At 42.1% G+C, this 23,372-nt stretch overlaps 1 protein-coding gene across 1 annotated transcript in view; it reads right to left on the reverse strand.

The window, feature by feature from the left end:
- The window catches only part of LOC135520986 (potassium voltage-gated channel subfamily H member 1-like), a 61,635-nt gene extending 41,325 nt beyond the window's left edge, over nucleotides 1-20,310 (reverse strand). The window contains exons 1-8 of the mRNA XM_064946876.1: nucleotides 19,792-20,310; nucleotides 15,582-15,705; nucleotides 13,397-13,503; nucleotides 13,147-13,275; nucleotides 12,523-12,641; nucleotides 10,851-11,018; nucleotides 10,345-10,569; nucleotides 7,698-8,127 (exon numbers count right to left, since the gene is read on the reverse strand). Of these exons, the coding sequence (XP_064802948.1) occupies nucleotides 7,698-8,127; nucleotides 10,345-10,569; nucleotides 10,851-11,018; nucleotides 12,523-12,641; nucleotides 13,147-13,275; nucleotides 13,397-13,503; nucleotides 15,582-15,705; nucleotides 19,792-19,864 (1,375 nt within the window). The 5' untranslated portion in view covers nucleotides 19,865-20,310. The remainder of the gene's footprint in view (nucleotides 1-7,697; nucleotides 8,128-10,344; nucleotides 10,570-10,850; nucleotides 11,019-12,522; nucleotides 12,642-13,146; nucleotides 13,276-13,396; nucleotides 13,504-15,581; nucleotides 15,706-19,791) is intronic.
- Nucleotides 20,311-23,372: the final 3,062 nt, after the last annotated feature.

The following is a 23,372-nucleotide window of genomic DNA, read 5'->3' on the forward strand; positions in this document are numbered from 1 at the left end:
TACTTAGTAACAGACATCTCAATACAACTGTTCAGAGGAGACTGCGTGAATCAAGCCTTCGTGGTCAAATAGCTGCAAAGACACCACTACTAAAGGGAACCAATAAGAAGAAGAGACTTGCTTGGGCCAAGAAAAATTAGCAATGGACATTAGACTGGTGGAAATCTGTCCTCTAACCACCATGTCTTTGTGAGACACAGTTTAGGTGAACGGATGATCTCCGCATGTGTAGTTCCCACAGTGAAGCATGAAGGAGGTGTGATGGTGCTTTGCTGGTTACACTGTCGGTGATTTATTTAGAATTCAAGGCACACTTAACCAGCATGGCTACCACAGCATTCTGCAGCGATACGCCATCCCATCTGTTTTGCACTTAGTGGGACTATTATTTGTTTTTCAACAGGACAATAACCCAAAGCACACCTCCAGGCTGTGTAAGGGCTATTTGACAACGAAGGAGAGTGATGGTGCTGCATCAGATGACCTGGCCTCCACAATCACCGACCTCAACCCAATTGAGATGGTTTGGGATGAGTTGGACCGCAGAGTGAAGGAAAAGCAGCCAACAAGTGCTCAGCATATGTGGGAACTCCTTTAAGACTGTTGAAAAAACATTCTAGGTGACTACCTCATGCAGCTGGTTGAGAGAATGCCAAGAGTGTGCAAATCTGTCATCAAGGCAAAGTGTGGCTACTTTGAAGAATCTAAAATATACAGTGCCTTGCGAAAGTATTCGCCCCCCCCCTGCACGCCCAATTTTTCAGTTTTTGATTTGTTAAAAAAGTTTGAAATATCCAATAAATGTCGTTCCACTTCATGATTGTGTCCCACTTGTTGTTGATTCTTCACAAAAAAATACAGTTTTATATCTTTATGTTTGAAGCCTGAAATGTGGCAAAAGGTCGCAAAGTTCAAGGGGGCCGAATACTTTCGCAAGGCACTGTATATACTTTTTTGGTTACTCCATGATGTGTTATTTCATAGTTTTGATGTCTTCACTATAATTCTACAATGTAGAAAATAGTAAAAATAAAGAAAACCCATTGAATGAGTCAGTGTGTCCAAACTTGTGACTGGTACTGTATATTGGAAAATTAAAGCAGCAATTGGTCTCACTGAGGATCTGAGATTCTGAGGTTGATTCGAGTTCTTATTTTACAGTGGTGGAACCCTCTACATGTGATATACGTCACGTTAACGAGTCGAAATGTAACCAGGCTTTGAGGCTAGGAGAAACTGGGGTAGTGAAACTATGCTGTGTGAGGTCTGCCGAACCAGGTGCTTTCATAGGGAACTGGATCATCTATTTTTACCATTGGATTCTTGAGCCGGCTCATGAAGTAGTCTCAGGTATTCAGTGCATCAATAAAAAGATCAGTCCAAGTAATAAGGCATAGTAGATTAGAGTATACACAAATTACTACGCTAATGAGCTAATATGGTCCACCTGGACACTGGTTGCTATGGCAACGATTTCCCACCAATCTAGTACCATGCAGTGGCCCGTACACTCAGTGTGTTTGATCGTCGGTGGCACACATTAAGTGTGACTCCTAAATCTAAATTAAACGCAGAGCTAGCTGACAAGCCACTAGCTCATGTCTGGGGCTTTGTCCAGGCTGTCTCGCACACAGTCATTCCTAAGAGTGTAATCGCTGAGCCCTGAAGGAACAAACTCTCACTACTTCTCAACTCCAAATGCTGCCTCATGGGGAGTGATCACCATTAGGGCTTGCCGTCAAGCACAGGGTCTCTCTTTGGTGACACTTGGATTAGGCAGCAAGCTGGGCTTTAGCTGCAGGTAGCTAACTGTCAGAGTAAGGAGTGTGTGTGTGCGTGTGTACAAGGGTTGGAATTGTATGTTGCCTTGAGCTTTTGTTCTAGATCATTGACACCGAATGTGTCTGCTGGTTGCGTAAGACAATACGAGTCCAAAACACCCCATGAGATCGTATATTCCCTAGGATCCTGTGTTAGGCTTGAACCATCGCACTGCACACTGCCCTATCCCATCTGGACAAGAGGAATATCTATGTAAGAATTCTGTTCATTTACTATAGCTCAGCCTTCAACACCATAGTATCCTCCAAGCTCAGCATTAAGCTTGGGGCCCTGCGCCTGAACCCAGCCCTATGCAACTGGGTCCCTGTACAACTGGGTCCTTCGCTGAACCTCAACACAGGGGCCCCACAAGGGTGTCTGCCTAGCCCCCTCCTGTACTCCCTGTTCACCCATGACTGCTTGGCCACACACGCCTCCAACTCAATCATTACGTTTGCAGAAGACACAACAGTAGTAGTTCTGATTACCAACAATGACGAGACGGCCAACAGGGAGGTGAGGGTCCTGGCGGAGTGATGCCAGGACAATAACCTCAGCACGAAGGTGCTGATCATGGACTTCAGGAAACAGCAGAGGGAGCACGCCCCTATCCACATCGACGGGACCGCAATGGAGAAGGTGAAAAGCTTCAAGTTCCTCTGCGTACACTTCACTGACAATCTGAAATGGTCCACCCACACAGACAGTGTGGTGAATTAGGCGCACCTCTTCAATCTCGGGAGGCTGAAGAAATTTGGCTTTTACAGATGCACAATTGAGAGCATCCTGTCGGTCTGTATTGCCGCCCACAACCACAGGGCTCTCCAGAGCGTGGTGTGGTCTGCCCAACGCATCACTGGGGGCACACTGCCTGCCCGCCAGGATACCTACAGCACGAGATGTCACAGGAAGTCCCCACTCGAGCCAGGGGCTGTTCACCCCTCTATCATCCAGAAGGCGAGGTCAGTACAGGTGCATCAAACCTGGGACCAAGAGACTGAAAAACAAGGCTCAAGGCTATCTGACTGTTAAATAGCCATCACTAGCCAAGCACCACCCGGGTTACTCAACCCCGCACCTTAGAAGCTGTAGCCCTATATACATAGACGTGGAATCACTGGTCACTTCAATTATGGAACACTAGTCACTTTTTAAAAAAATACATACTGCTTTGATCAGTTCATATGCATGTACTGTTTTCTATTCTACTGTATTTTAGTCAACGCCACTACGACATTGCTCATCATAAGGTTTATATACACTGCTCAAAAAATAAAGGGAACACTTATACACTGCTCAAAAAAATAAAGGAAACACTTAAACAACACAATGTAATTCCAAGTCAATCACACTTCTGTGAAACCACAGACCACTTTTCAGTTCCTATGCTTCCTGGCTGATGTTTTGGTCAATTTTGAATGCTGGCGGTGCTTTCACTCTAGTGGTAGCATGAGACGGAGTCTACAACCCACACAAGTGTCTCAGGTAGTGCAGCTCATCCAGGATGGAACATCAATGCGAGCTGTGGCAGGAAGGTTTGCTGTGTCTGTCAGCGTAGTGTCCAGAGCATGGAGGCGCCACCAGGAGACAGGCCAGTACATCAGGAGACGTGGAGGAGGCTGTAAGAGGCCAACAACCCAGCAGCAGGACCGCTACCTCCGCCTTTGTGCAAGGAGGAGCAGGAGGAGCACTGCCAGAGCCCTGCAAAATACCTCCAGCAGGCCACAAATGTGCATGTGTCTGCTCAAACGGTCAGAAACAGACTCCATGAGGGTGGTATGAGGGCCCGACGTCCACAGGTGGGGGTTGTGCTTACAGCCCAACACCGTGCAGGATGTTTGGCATTTGCCAGAGAACACCAAGATTGGCAAATTTGCCACTGGCGCCCTGTGCTCTTCACAGATGAAAGCAGGTTCATACTGAGCACATGTGACAAACATGCCTGCAACATCCTCCAGCATGACCGGTTTGGCGGTGGGTCAGTCATGGTGTGGGGTGGCATTTCTTTGGGGGCCGCACAGCCCTCCATGTGCTCTCCAGAGGTAGACTGACTGCCATTAGGTACCGAGATGAGATCCTCAGACTCCTTGTGAGACCATATGCTGATGCGGTTGGCCCAGGGTTCCTCCTAATGCAAGACAATGCTAGACCTCATGTGGCTGGAGTGTGTCAGCAGTTCCTGCAAGAGGAAGGCATTGATGCTATGGACTGGCCCGCCCGTTCCCCAGACCTGAATCCAATTGAGCACATCTGGGACATCATGTCTCGCTCCATCCACCAACGCCATGTTGCACCACAGACTGTCCAGGAGTTGGCGGATGCTTTAGTCCAGGTATGGGAGGAGATCCCTCAGGAGACCATCCGCCACCTCATCAGGAGCATGCCCAGGCATTGTAGGGAGGTCATACAGGCACGGAGGCCACACTCACTACGGAGCCTCATTTTGACTTGTTTTAAGGACATTACATCAAAGTTGGGTCAGCCTGTAGTGTGGTTTTCCACTTTAATTTTGAGTGTGACTCCAAATCCAGACCTCCATGGGTTGATAAATTTGATTTCCATTGATAATTTTTGGGTGACTTTGTTGTCAGCACATTCAACTATGTAAATAAAAAAGTATTTAATAAGAATATTTCATTCATTCAGATCTAGGATGTGTTATTTTAGTGTTCCCTTTATTTTTTTGAGCAGTGTATTTCTTAATTTCATTATTTTACTTTTAGATTTGTGTGCATTGTTGTGACTTGTTAGATACTACTGTACTGTTGGAGCTAGGAACAAGCATCTCGCTACACCCGCAATAACATCTGCTAAATATATGTATGTGACCAATAGAATTTGATTTGATTTGAACCAGCTACCTTGCGATTTACACCAAAAGGTCCAAACCTCTTGACAACCTATAGTGGCAGTTGGATGAATCAAAATCTCCATTGAAACTTATTTTTAGGGGCAGGCACGATGTCAGTCAACCTACCTAAGGGGTCCCCTGTCATTCTGTACCGGCCCTGGGTGCCAAGCGCCAGAACAAAAATTCTACTTGGCATTTTTCAACTGACTTAAAATGGCTGACAACTCAGTATGAACTGGCACTAGGATTTTATCAGGGGGTCATATGGGCTCATAAAATGTATTTCAATGCACTACATTGGCATCATTATGCTGATACATAATACCCATGGTCTTTAGCCAAGTCTCCCTGATTTCTCCCTCCCATATTTCTTTTCAGAATGGGTTGAGTCCTGTACTCCCCTCCACTTGGGCGCATCACAGAAGTGACAGCTCCCACTGAGCGAGCAATGAGTCAAAGAAGGGAAAATGTGTACTATGACAAAATAATCAGTTTACTATTCACATGCAAAGCAATACCTGGAAGCATCTGCATAACATTTCCATAATGTAGTCTATTGGGCACAACACTGAGGATGAAAACTGCTAAGTCACCATTACTGGCCCAAAAGAGAACATGACTTCAATTTGAAAAGGAGAAATTATTAGTATCAGTATCAGCTTACTCTCACCTCCCCCCATACCCCTTTAAAATTCTACCCAAAAACTACATTTTGGTATTTGTTTCATTAATCCATTGTTGACATAGTCCTGAAACATTTTGCTTGTCAGCCATCAGGTTTTCAGGATATGTAACCGAAATACAGAAATCATCGCCGTATGATGGATTTTCCTTTAAATATTTTGTCTCGCCCCATGAATACACAATCCATGTCTCAATTGTCCCTTGGCTTAAAAATCCTTGTTTAACCTGTCTCCACTCCATCTACACTGAAGTGGATTGAGCAAATGACATCAATAAGGGATCATCGCTTTCACCTGGATCACCTGGTCAGTCTGTCATGGAAAGAGCAGGTGTTTCTAAATGTATACTCAGTGTATATAAACAGTTAACAAGCCTTGTGGGAGAGAGAGAGAGGAGCAGGAGAGGAGGGTTGGTGTGCGTATGGGGACACAGAAGGGTATGACACGGCTGGCTGCACTGAGACAAGACCCCTGTGACAGCCAGGAACAACTTGTCACACCGTCACAGAGACTGTCGTGTCATAAGCTCTGGACACTGCCAAAATGCAACGGGGGTGAGTGGACCTCCGTGTTTTACGGCACCAGTTTGCACAATTATGACTGCTCTTGTTGGGGCTAAGATTAGCAGAATAGTGACTAATGTATTTATCAAGACCTAAACAAGCACACATATTCAAATACACATACAGAAAATACAGCACATACTCCCTCACAAAAAGACCAAGACACAAACGAAATCCAACCCATAACACACATACACACACACACACATACGCAGGCAGGCAACTCAACTGGCAACATATTGCATGACTAAGCTTCTGTCCAGCTTCCAGGCTGTGGGTGGCAGACTGTCTTCCCACAACTGAGGAATAGCAGCATGACCCACACGCGCCCCCCATCACTCTCGCTTCCCTTATCATCTGCCACCCTGCATCACTGTCACCCCTGGGCAGAGCCAGTCTCTCCCCGCGGTGCTAAAAGCAAAGCTCTTTATACTCCCCCTCACCTGCAACACCAACACAACAATGCTGCATATATGTGTTGGGAAAATACCATTATAGCAAAACTGCTTCACTAAAGTTATACCATGTGTCTTATAATTTGACAACATAACATTGCATTGTTGTTTTTTACTCAAATTGATCTCCTGAGCTGGATAACTTTCCCCCCATGTTGAAAACAACCCTTACAGTGTACCGTATGTATTAAAAGCTAAATAAGATGAGGTTCTGTTGGTTGGAGTGTGATGCTTCGAACACCAGGATTGTGATTTTGATTCACAATCAGAAATTGATACCAAGTCACTATGATAGCAAGTCAGTATGGATCATAATGTATGCTAAATGGTCAGAAATGCATTTTGGGATGGAATAGTAGTTGAAAGGTGCAGATCACGCTTGCTTCATTATTCCGCAACTGTGATATTTCACAGGAATGTTGAAGTTTACTGGTCTGTCCATAGTCATGTTAAACAAACTTCATTATACTGGAAAACTTCGAGCAAGACGCTAGCACGCAAATAGATGATTCCTGCCACAGTTGGTCCAGTCCTATCACATTTTATGTCTATTTCTAGGTAGATAATGAAAGTCTCAACTTGACCTAAAAAGACAAAACAGAACTCTTTTTCCTTTATGCAATCCATCATATTTCCCAATCTTGAGGCCTGCGTTACAATTGAGAATGCAATTTGTTCCACAATAGGACCGGGACAAAACTGTGTCAATCGCATCTCCAGTAGAAGGAATAAACATGGGCACACGATGAATCACTCAGTTGCCAGCTCAAAATGAATGAAAGCATTTGAAAATCCTCTTTAGATATGTACAATCTTCACAGCACAAAATTAAACAAGTTGGCATACTCATAATAAACCTTAAGCACCATGTGAAATTCGCAACCTTTGTCTTTTCACAACCATCACAATGAACCATCACAATGTTCATAAATGCTTCAATCAAGCATTTGTCTGTAATAACTTAATGGTAAATTTAGCTGTGATTGAGTTGTATAGTAAGTACATTAAACAGCATGCTATCTTCTACTGAATTCATCAAGGATTCAGAGACATACTGGCCTGTTAACAATACCTCTCCTTGAAGAAGCAGTGGACACATCTGGTATGGTATTTCTTAATGAAACGTCAATTGTGTTTTTCATAAAGATAACACGTCAGTCAGAGGAGGCTGGTGGGCAGAGATATAATTGTAATGACTGGAATGGAATCGGTGACAAGGTATCAAACATGGTTTTGATAAGGTTCAATGTGTTCCATTCCAGCCGTTACAGCCTACCAGCCTCCTTTGATGACAGTGTGAAATTTCATGGGTAGGGCTACTCACATCCGATCATCATCATTGCCACGGCGAAGAGCTTTTCTCCATCGGTGGTGGGGGCGATGTTGCCGAAGCCGATGCTGGTCAGGCTGGTCATGGTGAAGTAAAGGGAAGTGATGTAGACCGAGTCCTTGCTTGGCCCGCCCTCCCACCTACCGGAGCCACTGGCGTTGAAGCGGTACGGCGTCCCCATCGATTCGCTCAATATGTAGAGCCAGCTGTCCATCCTCACACTGTTGGTGTTCTCGTCGATGACCTCGTAGTCGCCGATGCTGTACCAGATGCAGGCCAACCAGTGGGCGGCCAGGCCAAAGACACACACCAGCAGGACCAGGACAGCGGCCCCGTACTCAATATAGTGGTCCAGTTTACGGGCCACGCGGCCCAAGCGAAGCAGACGGACTACTTTGAGGGAGCTGAAGAGACTGCTGATGCCCTGATGTGTAGAAAATAAGAGGGGAATGGTTAGGCTTAGAGAGAGAATGAAAAGTAGAGCTTAACTTACTAGCCAATAATTTTATTTTTTAATTTTTAATTTAACCTTTATTTAACTACGCATGTCAGTTAAGAACAAATTCTTATTTACATTGACGTCCTACACCGGCCAAACCTGGACGATGCTGGGCCAATTGTGTGCCACCTTATGGGACTCCCAATCATGGCCTGTTGAGATACAGCATGGAATCGACCCAGGGTCGAACCAGGGTGTCTGTAGTGACGCCTCAAGCACTGAGATGCAGTGCCTTAGACCGCTGCGCCTCTCGGGCGCCCATTATCCATTGTTCTAACTATTTTAATAACTGTTCATTCATTGATTAAAGATAAACTGGAAGGGTCTCAACAGTGGACCCTGTGGAACTCCACTCCCTAAAACACTGTACAGTATATTCTGCATATGGATTTGGTACCATGGTGCAGTTCCCTGTTGTGTTGGTGATAATGAATACAATGCAATTAGCAATAAAATAAAATAATAGCCGGAGGGTATGCTTTACAACATGCTACTTCTACAAAACATCACTTTGCTACAGAAGCTGGTTTAGTGAAGAATTCCACACTGCCGTGTGACAGAATAACAGTTATTTGGGTCCTGGACCAACCTTTGGAAAGTACAGTATTGGAATTAATTTAGCCCGGGGTTACTTTTGTTTTCATCGATGGGCACGGAGCAGGCACCCAAAATTAATGTTCCAGGATCTTACTCCGATAATGGTATGTGAAAGAGTACTAGGGAGGACGGGTTTCAGATTCATTTGGAGATGACACATTTAATTCCAGCATTTGAATGAGTCACTCATATGTGGCTTTATCAAAAATCCCATTATCCTCTTTTGCTTGCTCAATTTGAATCAAGCTCTTGGTGTCTTCAAATGTCAAAATGTGATGTGAAATCAATGGCTCATCAAATCTAGATTCCCTAAAACATTTAAGACAGCGTGGCATACTGTACAGAGGCTGAGATGTACCAGGCGCTTCCCGAAAGGGTGAATCTACATTTAGTACTGAAGGCAAGCACATAATGCAGTGCGGTTTATGTAATCTCACTAGCCTCTGCTCGCATCCGCCTCCACGACGTGTGTGAACCAACTGCATCAAGCTATTTTCAGTTCACCAGGGACACATTCATAATGCAATTACTTTCAACTACAAAACGCTGAAATGTGTCCCTGTGGCAACTTGAATGTCTCACGACAATTGTCATTGAATACAACAAGGTCACTGTGCTGAAAGCCTTTGCTTCAGAGGAGCAGAATGGATGCTAGCCGCACGATGCTTGTATCTGAAGCACAGCACCGAATGAAAAGGAAGGATAACCTGCGTTGACAAGTGCAGCAAAGGCACATGCAACGCCCACAGGCTTTGTGGGAGCTCACTGTGGGGGTGCTATAATCTTTCGCCACACCACAATTTGTGCAACAACAGGCACACAACAGAACAGCACATAACACTGGAGAGGTGGCCAGCAAATATGGTGGTTTCTGCACTTTTGTTTTGGATCTAAGTTACAATGCCCAAAGGGCAAAAGCAGTGTTTTGACTTGTTAATTAAGCTATAATTGGCTAACAATGATTGTTGTCTGACCCTTGAAGCATGTGTTTATTCATTCTTTAAATGTAATATTGACCTTTATCTGTGCCTTCTGTAGTACAGATCATTTTACTCTGATAATACTGTACTTGGGCGTAGGTTAGAATGGTATCACTTGCAGCATCTGTTGATTACTTTAAGGTTATCAAGACTAGCGTGTGGATCAAGACGATCTGGACCATCCTACAAAGGCCTGTGTGCCAAGTTTGATTACAGTGTTTTATACTACAGAATGTCTCGAAGAGGCATCAGAAAAATGTGATGTTTTACCAGCCTCCAATTCCTGTGTTCTTTTTAATATGTTAGAGGGATCTTGTCTGACTTTTTAGCCTCTATTCACAGTATTCCCCAGCGACCATTAGGCAACTGCAGGGGATGACATTTCTACTGCTGAGAAGTCCAGTCGGTGTCTATTACGCTATAATGATGTGGCGAGCTTTCCAAGAGTCAACGATGTGGTAAGCTTTCCAGATCCATAAACAATGTGTGTGTCTGTCTGTGTGTCTTCATTCATATCCATACATCCACAAACACACAGACCCCAGTTAGCAAACAAACCACTGACCTCATCAACATTCTCGAAGGCGTTGATGACGTCATACGGCAGGCAGGAGAGCAGGTCGATGACGAACCACGTCTTGACGTAGTTCATCCGGATCAGCTTGGGGTCCGAGATGACCTCTCCGGCTGGCCCCACAAACGTGGTATGGAAGTTGAGCACGATGTCCACCAGAAAGATGACGTCCACGATGCTGTCCACCACCAGCCAGGTGACGTTGTTCTGCTTGGTCTGGAGGATTAGAGTAGAGAATCTTTATTACTTAAGTAGTAGAGTAGAGAATATTTGTTACTTAAGTAGTTGAGTAGAGAATCTTTATTACTTAAGGAGTTGAGTAGAGAATGAATATAAGTTATCCCTGAGTGGCAAATTACTTTACAGCTGGTACATAGTCAATAAAAGTACACACAAACAAAATAAAAATCCCCCCAAAACAACTTGCTCAGGTTCGGTTTGGGGTTTAGAGTAAGGGTTAAGGTTAGGGTTAGTGGGTAGTTGAAGAGAGTTTAGACCTTGAATGAGACGTTGTAGGGCACCATGATGGCTGTGTAGAAGGTCAGGATGAGGATGACCCAGTCCCAGGTAGTCTTGAAGGCGCAGTAGTGGAGGATGATGTGGGGAGGAGTTTTAGGTGTCTCCTGCTTGTACTGCGGGAGGATGTCTGAGCCCAGCTGGAGAACCTAATTTTTTGGTTAAGAAACAGTTGGTAACAAGTCATGAATGAGTCAGTGTTTTGGCAGCTAGCTACCTTGAATAAGCCTGGTGGAACCAGCCTGATCGTAGCGTAGAATGGTGACCGTGATCAGGCTGATTCCACCAGGCTGACACTGAATTGGACCAGTGTGTCATCTGTTTCTCCTGCTATTCACCATTTCAGGTGTGCGTTTTTTACCTAGTGTACATAAAAATATGACAACATTTTAGTTTGTTATGACAGGGTCTCTTATTGTATGTTAGCGATAACTTTGACATAACACTCATAATATAAAATAGTAAGTCATGACAATATAATGACCACATTCTGTAGTCTTTTGGACCACACAAAGACAGTTCAGTGTTGCCTTGATTTCATCTCTCAGTATCTCTTGGATAGTGTGACATAACTCTCTATCCCAATCAATATAACATACAAAAAGTGGAATTCCTCTCTCCCTTAATATATTTTATAAATAAATTCATATAACTTTCCAGGATCACCAAATAAACAAACTGTAGCCATTTTGTTTTATCTAAGCTACGGGAGCAAGCTCATCTTCCCATTAGTAAACAGAGCACCTTATCTGACCATCAAAACACAATTAGCTTTTCCACCATTTTTCAAGAAACAGGATGTTGCTAGAAGATGGTGGTGGTAAGACATCTTGGACTAGTCCCAGAAGATGATCTGCCCAAACAATCAGTCCCCTTGGGATATCAGAGGACTAGACTTTATTTCTAGCCTAGGGATTTTCAGAGGACTAAGGACTATTCAATCAAACCAGTATTGTTGTATGGTATATACACTGTAGACTGTAGCATAGACGGCTGCATTATTCAGAGTAAAAAAAGTGTAAGTGTAATAATCAAGTCCATAAACAAGTCAAACATTGCTGAAGCAGATTTAATTGAATCCTGCTCCTGCTGACAACTCTGCCCTTTTACGCACTGATTATAAGTGAGTGCACTGGTTATAAGTCACTCTGGATGAGAAAATCTGATAAATTAGTAATGTAAATGTACATTTAGGTTACACATCTCCACAGCAAAGGTCATAGGGCAGAGTTCCCCGACGGGACAAATTCTTTGTCAAATACAATATCTGTTTTGGCTTCTTGCGGTCAAATGCGTACAAATGCATTCCTGCCCCCCGACCATGCGCTCAAGTCCACTGCTGAATGTATTTGGGGACTTCTGCCATAAGGATTTATGGTCAGGATTATATATAGAGTGATCATTCATATTAGAGTTGTGTCTGTCTGCAGAGTTACAGTTGCCCAGGTGGCCAAGGGCTTGGTGGTCTACTGCTTTGGGAATGGAAAGACACACTTCATTTAGCTCAGAAGTAGTGAGCGAGTATGGGGACAGGATTAGGCATTTCATTTGAAGCTAAACAGAAGTGGGCTTGGAAATATGAGATGGGTGCTCCTTCCAGAAACACTTCGGCAGATGAGTGCTTATCAACGGGGACAGCAGCACACACTCTACCTCAGCCAGACGAGAGTGCTTGTGGACGTTCTCGCCCTTGTGGACGGTGGGCGCCAGCTGCTGCAACACTCCCCGGCTGCTCGTCAGGGCCCGAGTGAGCCGAGCGAATTTACCCCATCCTGAATGACAGAGTCAAAGAAATGTGGAATACCAAATCAACCCATATCCACAATCAAGACTAAATCATACTGCATTTAAACAAATGTGACACTGAGCTAAATTCAAACTGAATTTTCAAGCTACTGCATATCTGTAAATCTGAAAAGATTTACTAGGTGTATTCAATATTACGGAAATTATTCATAGCAAATTTGATGGCAAATGGAACTAATAGCATATTCTTATACCTATCCATTTCTTTCAGATCTGCATAAACTGCCTAAAAACAATGGCAAGCTAGCAGTTGATTTGGAATTCTGAGAAAGTCCAACATTACTAGCTCAAATTATCAGACAAAAATTTAAGTTGTAAGATGAAATGATGCACTGTGTTCTCTCTCAATAATGTCAGCAACCCACATTTGTAGCTGTCTAAAACCAATTGTATCTACTATCCTCAGCTTGATCCTGTCCTCATTAAATCAGAATCTTCCTTAGATTATCTGAAATTCAGTGTCACGCCAACCTTTCACAGAGTCATCCTCAATGGGCTGTTTGAATGCAGTGATGTCACTGAAGGTGCACAGAAACAACACCACCTTGTCCTGCTCATTCCTGATAGGAGCGATCTTAACAAAGAACCACACCGGCATCCCTGTAGGAAACACAAAATCACGTTATGATATCTGTTCATATTCTAATGTATCTCATAAGTAATTGATGTAACAATTGAATTTTGATATGATTCAATCAACAGAGAGCAAAGAAACACTTACGATTCTTCTTATACATGAGAATTTCGAACGAATTCATCTCATAATTCTCAAAGATCTGTTGCACTTTCTCACCCGTCTCCTTGTCTGTGAGCTCCCCATACATGAAACTGAAAATGGCATTGTTGGTGCTAATTTACATACAAAACAAATAAAACCGGATAATACATTCAGATTCTACCAGAAGTTAGGCAGATGTGACACTGTTCTTGAAACGAATTATCCCAGTTACAAAGGCCTCACAAAAAACATTGTGGCTCATAAACAACATGGTTAAGCCTCTGCATAAGCACTGGTCACAGCGAATGTCATGTTAAATTGACATACAGTTGAATTTGGTAGTTTACATACACCTTCTCCAAACACATTTAAACTCAGTTTTTCACAATTTCTGACATTTAATCCTTGTAAAAATGGCCTATCTTAGGTCAGATAGGATCACCACTTTATTTTAAGAATGTGAAATGTCAGAATAATAGTGGAGAGAATGATTTATTTCAGCTTTTATTTCTTTCATCACATTCCCAGTGGGTCAGAAGTTTACATACACTCAATTAGTATTTGGCAGCATTGCCTTTAAATTGTCTAACTTGGGTCAAACGTTTCAGGTAGCCTTCCACAAGCGTCCCACAATTAATTGGATTAATTTTGGCCCATTCCTCCTGACAGAGCTGGTGTAACTGAGTCAGGTTTGTAGGCCTCCTTGCTCACACACGCTTTTTCAGTTTTGCCCACAAATCTTCTATAGGATTGAGGTAAGGGCTTTGTGAAGGCCACTCCAATACCTTGACTTTGTTGTCCTTAAGCTATTTTGCCACAACTTTGGAAGTATGCTTGGGGTCATTGTCCATTGTACCGGTTTCCTCCAGCATCTTCACAAGGTCCTTTGCTGTTGTTCTGGGATTGAGTTGCACTTTCCGCACCAAAGTATGTTCATCTCTAGGAGACAGAACACATCTCCTTCCTGAGCGGTATGACGGCTGCGTGGTTCCATGGTGTTTATACTTGCGTATTATTGTTTGTACAGATGAACGTGGTACTTTCAGGCATTTGGAAATTGCACCCAAGGATGAACCAGATTTGTGGAGGTCTACAATTTTTTTTTTGACGTCTTGGCTGATTTCTTTTGATTTTACCTTGATGTCAAGCAAAGAGGCACTGAGTTTGAAGGTAGACCTTGAAATACATCCACAGGTACACCTCCAATTGACTCAAATTATGTCAATTAGCCTATCAGAAGCTTCTATAGCCATGACATAATTTTCTGGAATTTTCCAAGCTGTTTAAAGGCACAGTCAACTTAGTGTATGTAAACTTCTGACCCACTGGAATTGTGATACAGTGATAAGTGAAATAGTCTGTCTGTAAACAATTGTTGGGAAAATGACTTGTGTCATGCACCAAGTAGATGTCCTAACTGACTTACCAAAAATATAGTTTTTTAACAAGAAATTTGTGGAGTGGTTGAAAAACGAGTTTTAATAACTCCAACCTAAGTGTATGTAAACTTCCTACTTCAACTGTACAGGTGCTACTTTAGAGGCACATTTGAATTCATTAGTGCCTATATTGTTTTCTCCCATTCCAAAACACTTGACTGCTGTTGACTGAAATAACTCGAATTTGGATGGAAAAAACATTGTAAACCTATTGAGTATGACTTTAAATTGGGCAATCTGCAGTTCAAACAATGAAGTGGGCACCCTGCCATTATTTTTGGTTAACAAGCTGTGGGATGGGGCTGAAGAAATGTTACCGCTCTCAAATTCATGGACAGAGCTATGGATACAAGAATTGACCTCCGTGATATTAAAATGATAGTTTTAACCGTGTTTTGAGGCTATAAAGTGTTTGTTTACAATATTCTTTACAAACAAAAGCATAAAACCAGATTTTATTTGGGGTTCTGATGGGGTATGACAGTATCTATAAGTTATATTCAAGAATCATTGGGTATATATTATAATAATTTAAGTCTAAAAATGGATGTACCAAATGCAGATTGCCCCTTTAAATCCAGGAGTAGGTTTAATCTGGGTCCAGGAAACCAGCCCGATGTGTCTATATGTTATTGTAGATATACTGTATTTATACTCTACTGTATAGTATTGCTGTCAGTGAAACAAAATGCTGACCCACAAAAATCAGTGGTGCCTTAATGCAGAGTCATAAGTAGCAAAGTGAGTACCTGCAGGTGCTACTCTTCTGCATGACCTCAGCACGGTGGTAACCGGAGAGCTTGCAGAAGCCGTCGTTGCTGTACACAATGGGCCAGTTCACAATCTGGGCATTGCCCAGAACAAAGTTGGTATCTGCCCAGGGAGGGAAAACATAAAAACCTGTTCAGAAAGAACTGATAGAAACTACTACAGAACTATTAACTGTCTGTAACTCATTATTTGACTTGGAAGTCATAAAGGTACCTGGATGTAGGACTATATGTCTTTATTTCATGAAATCATTATTGTACTTTTAAAATTAAATTGAAAACATGGCTCAAATCTATCCAAACCTGTACACATAAGTTATCTGTGTTCCTCGTATGTAAGATGACAGTTGATGATAGTTGTTTTTTTATTACGAATAAGTTATTGTTGTTAGAGTGATATATTATTGGATGTAATGTATTTGTATTGTTTTAGTGAGTATTTGTATTGTGGCTGTGTAACTGCCCTTAGCTTGCCTGGGACTACAGGTGCAAATGATCTTTTGACTAACCCCAGTACATTTACATAGATGTTACATTATCGTAATATTGATGTTGATTCATGTGTACTGTACCCTATAATTTTTTTAAATTATAAATACAATTACAAAAAAATTATAATAATTAGTAGTCAGCAACAAGTTAGAGTTAGGTAAAAACCAAGTATTACTGTAATACTGAGCATTACGGCACATTGTTGAGTAATAACTGTTACCATCTATCTAGATAAATATCAAAACAGCCAAATTAGCGCATTGTAAAATAAAGTTTGAAGCATACTTAATATACTACCATACTTCTAAATATGTACTGCCAACTATAGTATGTGAATGTAGAGTTTATTGGACAAATACATGTCAAACTCCACTATAGAAACAGGGGAAAGAAAGCATCTAAAGCTTTGCCATGATGATACAGCATATTGGCAAAGATGTTTTACTTGTTGTGGAAATTGAATCCGAGGCTACTGCAACAAGGTTGAGAAAAGAGGGAAAACGTGACAGTGAAATCAATATGCTGTCCAACACTTTCACTGTTGCCGATATGACCAATACATCATCTGCCAGTATTATCGGTCAATATTAACCTGATTATTGCATACCTTTTCATTTGCAGAAAGCTACTACATTGAACCAGTTGAATCTTAAACATTGTTTAAAGAGGTGACGATACAACACCACATATCCCTCTTGGATAGTATCGGACAGATTCAGGTGCCGATATCCATTGTACCACAACTTTTAACCTGGTAAATGGGGTCTTGCCTGTTTTAGCGCAACCTGACTAACATTATCGTTGGCTGGGTCAGTGGTGCAGCAGTAGCAGTGACCTCAGAAGGTGCTGTGTTGTGTTTAAACGTCAGGCGTCACTTTTAAGACTACATTCATTACAGTGTCATTAAATGGCCCGGTTCTAGGTGATGAGCCAGCACATTTGAAGCAGCTGGGTGTTTTGCCCTTCGACCTTAGCTGCCCCATTCCAAAACTCTCTGAGCAAACTTTGAGACGGGGACTACTCCATTTGTGAAGTGGTCTTGGCACCATTATACATAACCTATGTGTCTACAATGGGGTGGGGGTAGAGAGAGCATAATATGTTTTCCTCTCTTGTCTAGCACACTCAGGGGATGTATGTTCCAAGCATTTCAGATCAGGAGTGCTGATCTAGGATCACGTCCCCCGTCATCTTATTCATTGTGATCTAAAAGGCAATAAACACTGATCCTAAATCCGCACTCCTACTCTGATTTATTTTGTATTTACAATATACTTAATCTCGCTCTTATCTTAAGAAAATATGTATTCTTCATACATATTGACAACACAGACCGACATGAGAATGTCATGAGACCATCACAGACATTGGGTATGTCAAAACATAATGTTTCACAAGACTGACACAACGCCTTGAAAACATGGGGAGTAGTAGGGAAACTGGAGGGAGTTTATCTACTAGAGTATATCCCACATAGGATAGTATCAGGAATGAAAACATGGGGAGTAATAGGGAAACTGGAGGGAGTTTATCTACTAGAGTATATCCCACATAGGATAGTATCAGGAATGAAAACATGGGGAGTAGTAGGGAAATATCTGGAGGAATGAAAACATTTATCTACTAGAGTATATCCCACATAGGATAGTATCAGGAATGAAAACATGGGGAGTAGTAGGGAAGCTGGAGGGAGTTTATCTACTAGAGTATATCCCACATAGGATAGTATCAGGAATGAAAACATGGGGAGTAGTAGGGAAACTGGAGGGAGTTTATAGTAAGGAATGAGGAACTGGAGGAGTATACTAGAGTATATCCCACATAGGATAGTATCAGGAATGAAAACATGGGGAGTAGTAGGGAAACTGGAGGGAGTTTATCTACTAGAGTATATCCCACATAGGATAGTATCAGGAATGAAAACATGGGGAGTAATAGGGAAGCTGGAGGGAGTTTATCTACTAGAGTATATCCCACATAGGATAGTATCAGGAATGAAAACATGGGGAGTAGTAGGGAAACTGGAGGGAGTTTATCTACTAGAGTATATCCCACATAGGATAGTATCAGGAATGAAAACATGGGGAGTAATAGGGAAACTGGAGGGAGTTTATCTACTAGAGTATATCCCACATAGGATAGTATCAGGAATGAAAACATGGGGAGTAGTAGGGAAACTGGAGGGAGTTTATCTACTAGAGTATATCCCACATAGGATAGTATCAGGAATGAAAACATGGGGAGTAGTAGGGAAACTGGAGGGAGTTTATCTACTAGAGTATATCCCACATAGGATAGTATCAGGAATGAAAACATGGGGAGTAGTAGGGAAACTGGAGGGAGTTTATCTACTAGAGTATATCCCACATAGGATAGTATCAGGAATGAAAACATGGGGAGTAATAGGGAAGCTGGAGGGAGTTTATCTACTAGAGTATATCCCAATGAAAACATAGGATAGTATCAGGAATGAAAACATGGGGAGTAGTAGGGAAGCTGGAGGGAGTTTATCTACTAGAGTATATCCCACATAGGATAGTATCAGGAATGAAAACATGGGGAGTAATAGGGAAACTGGAGGGAGTTTATCTACTAGAGTATATCCCACATAGGATAGTATCAGGAATGAAAACATGGGGAGTAGTAGGGAAACTGGAGGAAAACTTGAGTTTATCTACTAGAGTATATCCCACATAGGATAGTATCAGGAATGAAAACATGGGGAGTAATAGGGAAACTGGAGGGAGTTTATCTACTAGAGTATATCCCACATAGGATAGTATCAGGAATGAAAACATGGGGAGTAGTAGGGAAACTGGAGGGAGTTTATCTACTAGAGTATATCCCACATAGGATAGTATCAGGAATGAAAACTTGGGAAGCAAGTGCAAAGAATATTTAAGGGTGAAGCTATTCACCATAAGTGAGGTCTATGTGATAAAAAGTGGATAAGAATAATGGGTCGACAGAACACAAACAAGTCTATGGTGGATGATTGGGGGAGGAACATAAATGGTACATGACACCACTTTAAAACACTGTTAATACCTGTCTGTCTATGTGATAATGTCCAAACTGAAAAGTTAAAAAGAAAAGTGGTTAAAGCAAGAGGCAAAAAACAGTGTCAAAAACAGAAAGTAATTAACCAAAACAAAAGTTCCCGTGGCAAGCATGTCACTTTCAGAATAAATCAACGGATTCATTTTGCCAAACAAATCTGGGTGCCTCCACAAACCAACACATTGAAAAACACTTTTAATTTGGGTTGAAAACATGAATCGAATAAGTATGTGAAGAAGAAAATGTTGATCCATTCATTTAGTTATTTAATTCACAAATCATGTGGAATGCAGGGATGTTTTGGTTTATTTTTAGGTGCAGTACAGTTGACTGGTAAGGTATACCAATTGTAGACACAGCTATTTATTCGAGTTGTTCCTTGTAAAGACAATATCCATTAAATGCCATTATTGTTTGAATTGTTGAATCATTCTTTGCATAGCATGCTGGCTGTATAAATGTATACATCAAATAGGCTAATCAGCAAAAAAAAACGTTTTACAATGACTAGTGTCAAATATCGGTTAGTTGTCCTGAGTGTTTTGGTTTTAATTAAATCTATGTTTTTCAATGATTGGACAATAGACTATCATCCACAGTGTTTCTTCCTACAAAATAAAAACGAACACATTCCTACCATTGGATCTTCGGACGATGTTCTCAAGAAAAGTGTTTTGTGGGGCCACAAGTCCTCGACGTCCACCTGCCATTCCGCCTCGTCATTCAACGTCGGTAAAAAGAGAACGCTTTTAGAGTGAAAGGATGCCTGAATTATCCGTATGATGATACAGCTGCTCAAATCTCCACTCGGTTGCTTTCATGGTCCCTGTTCTGCTTAGATATGATGAGTGGAAGAATCCCTCACCTCATGCTGTTCGACCGTTCGTTCCGTGGCTGTGCTCCCCCTGTTGAAGACAGGATGCATGCAGAGAGCGCATCACCTGTCTCCTGTCTCACATCTTTGCACATGAGTACCCCACCCCCACAATTGTGTGAAAGAATACCGAGTAGGTTTCTAACAGCCCTGCGTTTAGGCTATGAAGAACACTTAAACTGGAACCTCAAAAATGGAAAACTGACTGGAAATGCGATTTTTTTTTTGGCGCAGTCGATTCCGGGAAAAGAACACAGCTAAATTGCACTTCACACTGGTTGTTTGTGCGATCTCATCGCTTTTTTAGGCTAATAGGCCACTGAGGGGAATTGGAGGAGGTAGCCCGCCTTCAGAAGTGCAAGGACTAGCATCCCAAGGACGCAACACACAGAGAGAGAGAGAGAGAGAGAGAGAGAGATACTTTCTAAATGTAATGCGTTAGTTAAGTTACTAGTTACATGTCAGAAATTGTCATCAGTGACGTAACTTTTGGATTACCCAAGCTCAGTAACGCAATCTGATTACTTTCAGTTACTCTTTGATTTCTTTCCATTTAAAAGGAAAACTCCCCTCCAAAACTTATTCTAAAACTATTTTGGTATTTGTTTCATCAGTCCATTGTTGATATAGTCCCAAAATGTTTTGCATATCAGCAATTAAGTTTTAAAGATATATAACTTTCAAAATATAGAAATACAGCCAGTACCATGCATTGTACATGATGCAAAACATTTTGGGACTATATCAACAATGGACTGATGAAACAAATACCAAAATAGTTTTAGAAGAAGACAAAATGGATCCATCAATCACATTTGTCATCATAATGGTCGCTGACTTGTGGTCAGACTTGCTCATGTGGAACAAGTTTAAAAACTTTTTTCAAAATGGCCTTGAATGTCATTGAGACAACAAAGGTGTAAATTTCAACTGTAAATTTCGGTGTTCCTCAAGGTTCCGTTTTAGGACCACTATTGTTTTCACTATATATTTTACTTCTTGGGGATGTCATTCGAAAACATAATGTTAACTTTCACTGCTATGCGGATGACACACAGCTGTACATTTCAATGAAACATGGTGAAGCCCCAAAATTGCCCTCGCTAGAAGCATGTGTTTCAGACATAAGGAAGTGGATGGCTGCAAACTTTCTACTTTAAACTCGGACAAAACAGAGATGCTTGTTCTAGGTCCCAAGAAACAAAGAGATCTTCTGTTGAATCTGACAATTAATCTTAATGGTTGTACAGCTGGCTGAAATAAAACTGAAGGATCTCAGCGTTACTCTGGACCCTGATCTCTCTGTTGAAGAACATATCAAGACTGTTTCAAGGACAGCTTTTTTCAATCTACGTAACATTGCAAAAATAAGATACTTTCTGTCCAAAAATGATGCAGAAAAATTAATCCATGCTTTTGTCACTTCTAGGTTAGACTACTGCAATGCTCTATTTTCCGGCTACCCGGATAAAGCACTAAATAAAGTTCAGTTAGTGCTAAATACGGCTGCTAGAATCCTGACTAGAACCAAAAACATTGATCATATTACTCCAGTGCTAGCCTCCCTACACTGGCTTCCTGTCAAGTTAAAGGCTGATTTCAAGGTTTTACTTCTAACCTACAAAGCATTATATGGGCTTGCTCCTACCTATCTCTCTGATTTGGTCCTGCCGTACATACCTAGAGGTACGCTACGGTCACAAGACCCAGGCCTCCTAATTGTTCCTAGAATTTCTAAGCAAACAGCTGGAGGCAGGGCTTTCTCCTATAGAGCTCCATTTTTATGGAATGGTCTGCCTACTTATGTGAGAGACGCAAACTCGGTCTCAACCTTTAAGTCTTTACTGAAGACTCATCTCTTCAGTGGGTCATATGACCCAGTGTAGTCTGGCCCAGGAGTGTGAAGGTGAACGGAAAGGCTCTGGAGCAACGAACCGCCCTTGCTGTCTCTGCCTGGCCGGTTCCCCTCTTTCCACTGGGATTCTCTGCCTCTAACCCTATTACAGGGGCTGAGTCACTGGCTTACTAGGGCTCTTTCATACCGTCCCTAGTAGGGGTGCGTCACTTGAGTGGGTTGAGTCACTGATATGATCTTCCTGTCTGGGTTGGCGCCCCCCTTTGGGTTGTGCCGTGGCGGAGATCTTTGAGGGCTATACTCGGCCTTGTCTCAGGATGGTAAGTTGGTGGTTGAGGATATCCCTCTCGTGGTGTGGGGGCTGTGCTTTGGCAAAGTGGGTGGGGTTATATCCTTCCTGTTTGGCCCTGTCCGGGGGTGTCATCGGATGGGGCAACAGTGTCTCCTGACCCCTCCTGTCTCAGCCTCCAGTATGTATGCCTCAGTAGTTTGTGTCGGGGGGCTAGGGTCAGTTTGTTATATCTGGAGTACTTCTCCTGTCCTATCCGGTGTCCTGTGTGAATTTAAGTATGCTCTCTCTAATTTTCTCTTTCTACCTTTCTTTCTCTCTCTCGGAGGACCCGAGCCCTCGGACCATGCCTCAGGACTACCTGACATGATGACTCCTTGCTGTCCCCAGTCCACCTGGCTGTGCTGCTTTTCCAGTTTCAACTGTTCTGCCTGTGATTATTATTATTTGACCATGCTGGTCATTTATGAACATTTGAACATCTTGGCCATGTTCTGTTATAATCTCTACCCGGCACAGCCAGAAGAGGACTGGCCACCCCACAAAGCCTGGTTCCTCTCTAGGTTTTTTCCTAGGTTTTGGCCTTTCTAGGGAGTTTTTCCTAGCCACCGTGCTTCTACACCTGCATTGCTTGCTGTTTGGGGTTTTAGGCTGGGTTTCTGTACAGCACCTTGAGATATCAGCTGATACACAAAGGGTTATATAAATAAATTTGATAGGTGTCAGTGTCCCCCCCCCCACAAACATCCTTTCTGAATTTAAAAGTAATTTCTGAATTTAGAAGTAATCATCTAGTTTTTTAAACAGCATTTGTAATCTGATTACAATAGTTTTTGTTCAGTTAGTTGCAGATAGTAATAGTGGTTTCCCCGAGTTCAATATGGCACCATTGATTAACTCATTCTATAGGGCTTATTCAGATTGAAGAGAGTTGTAGCATTAGGTATCATGACAAAATTACATAAATGATTGTTATGTGACAAAAGACCCCCGATCTTGGGTAAACAGTTTCTCGGTATGTGATTGAACTATGGCCTCTGCCAAGTGATATAGTGCACTTATCCCCCCCAATATTATGTTTTTGCCATTGAATAGATGTAAGCCTACATTACAGTAATTTACATGTGAACAAGACTGTTTTGTACAGAAATGCAGCTCATATTAGGTACACTACAGTGTACTACAGTGTACCAACCAACC

Source organism: Oncorhynchus masou, chromosome 4, assembly GCF_036934945.1.
Source record: "Oncorhynchus masou masou isolate Uvic2021 chromosome 4, UVic_Omas_1.1, whole genome shotgun sequence".
Classification (NCBI taxonomy): domain Eukaryota; kingdom Metazoa; phylum Chordata; class Actinopteri; order Salmoniformes; family Salmonidae; genus Oncorhynchus; species Oncorhynchus masou.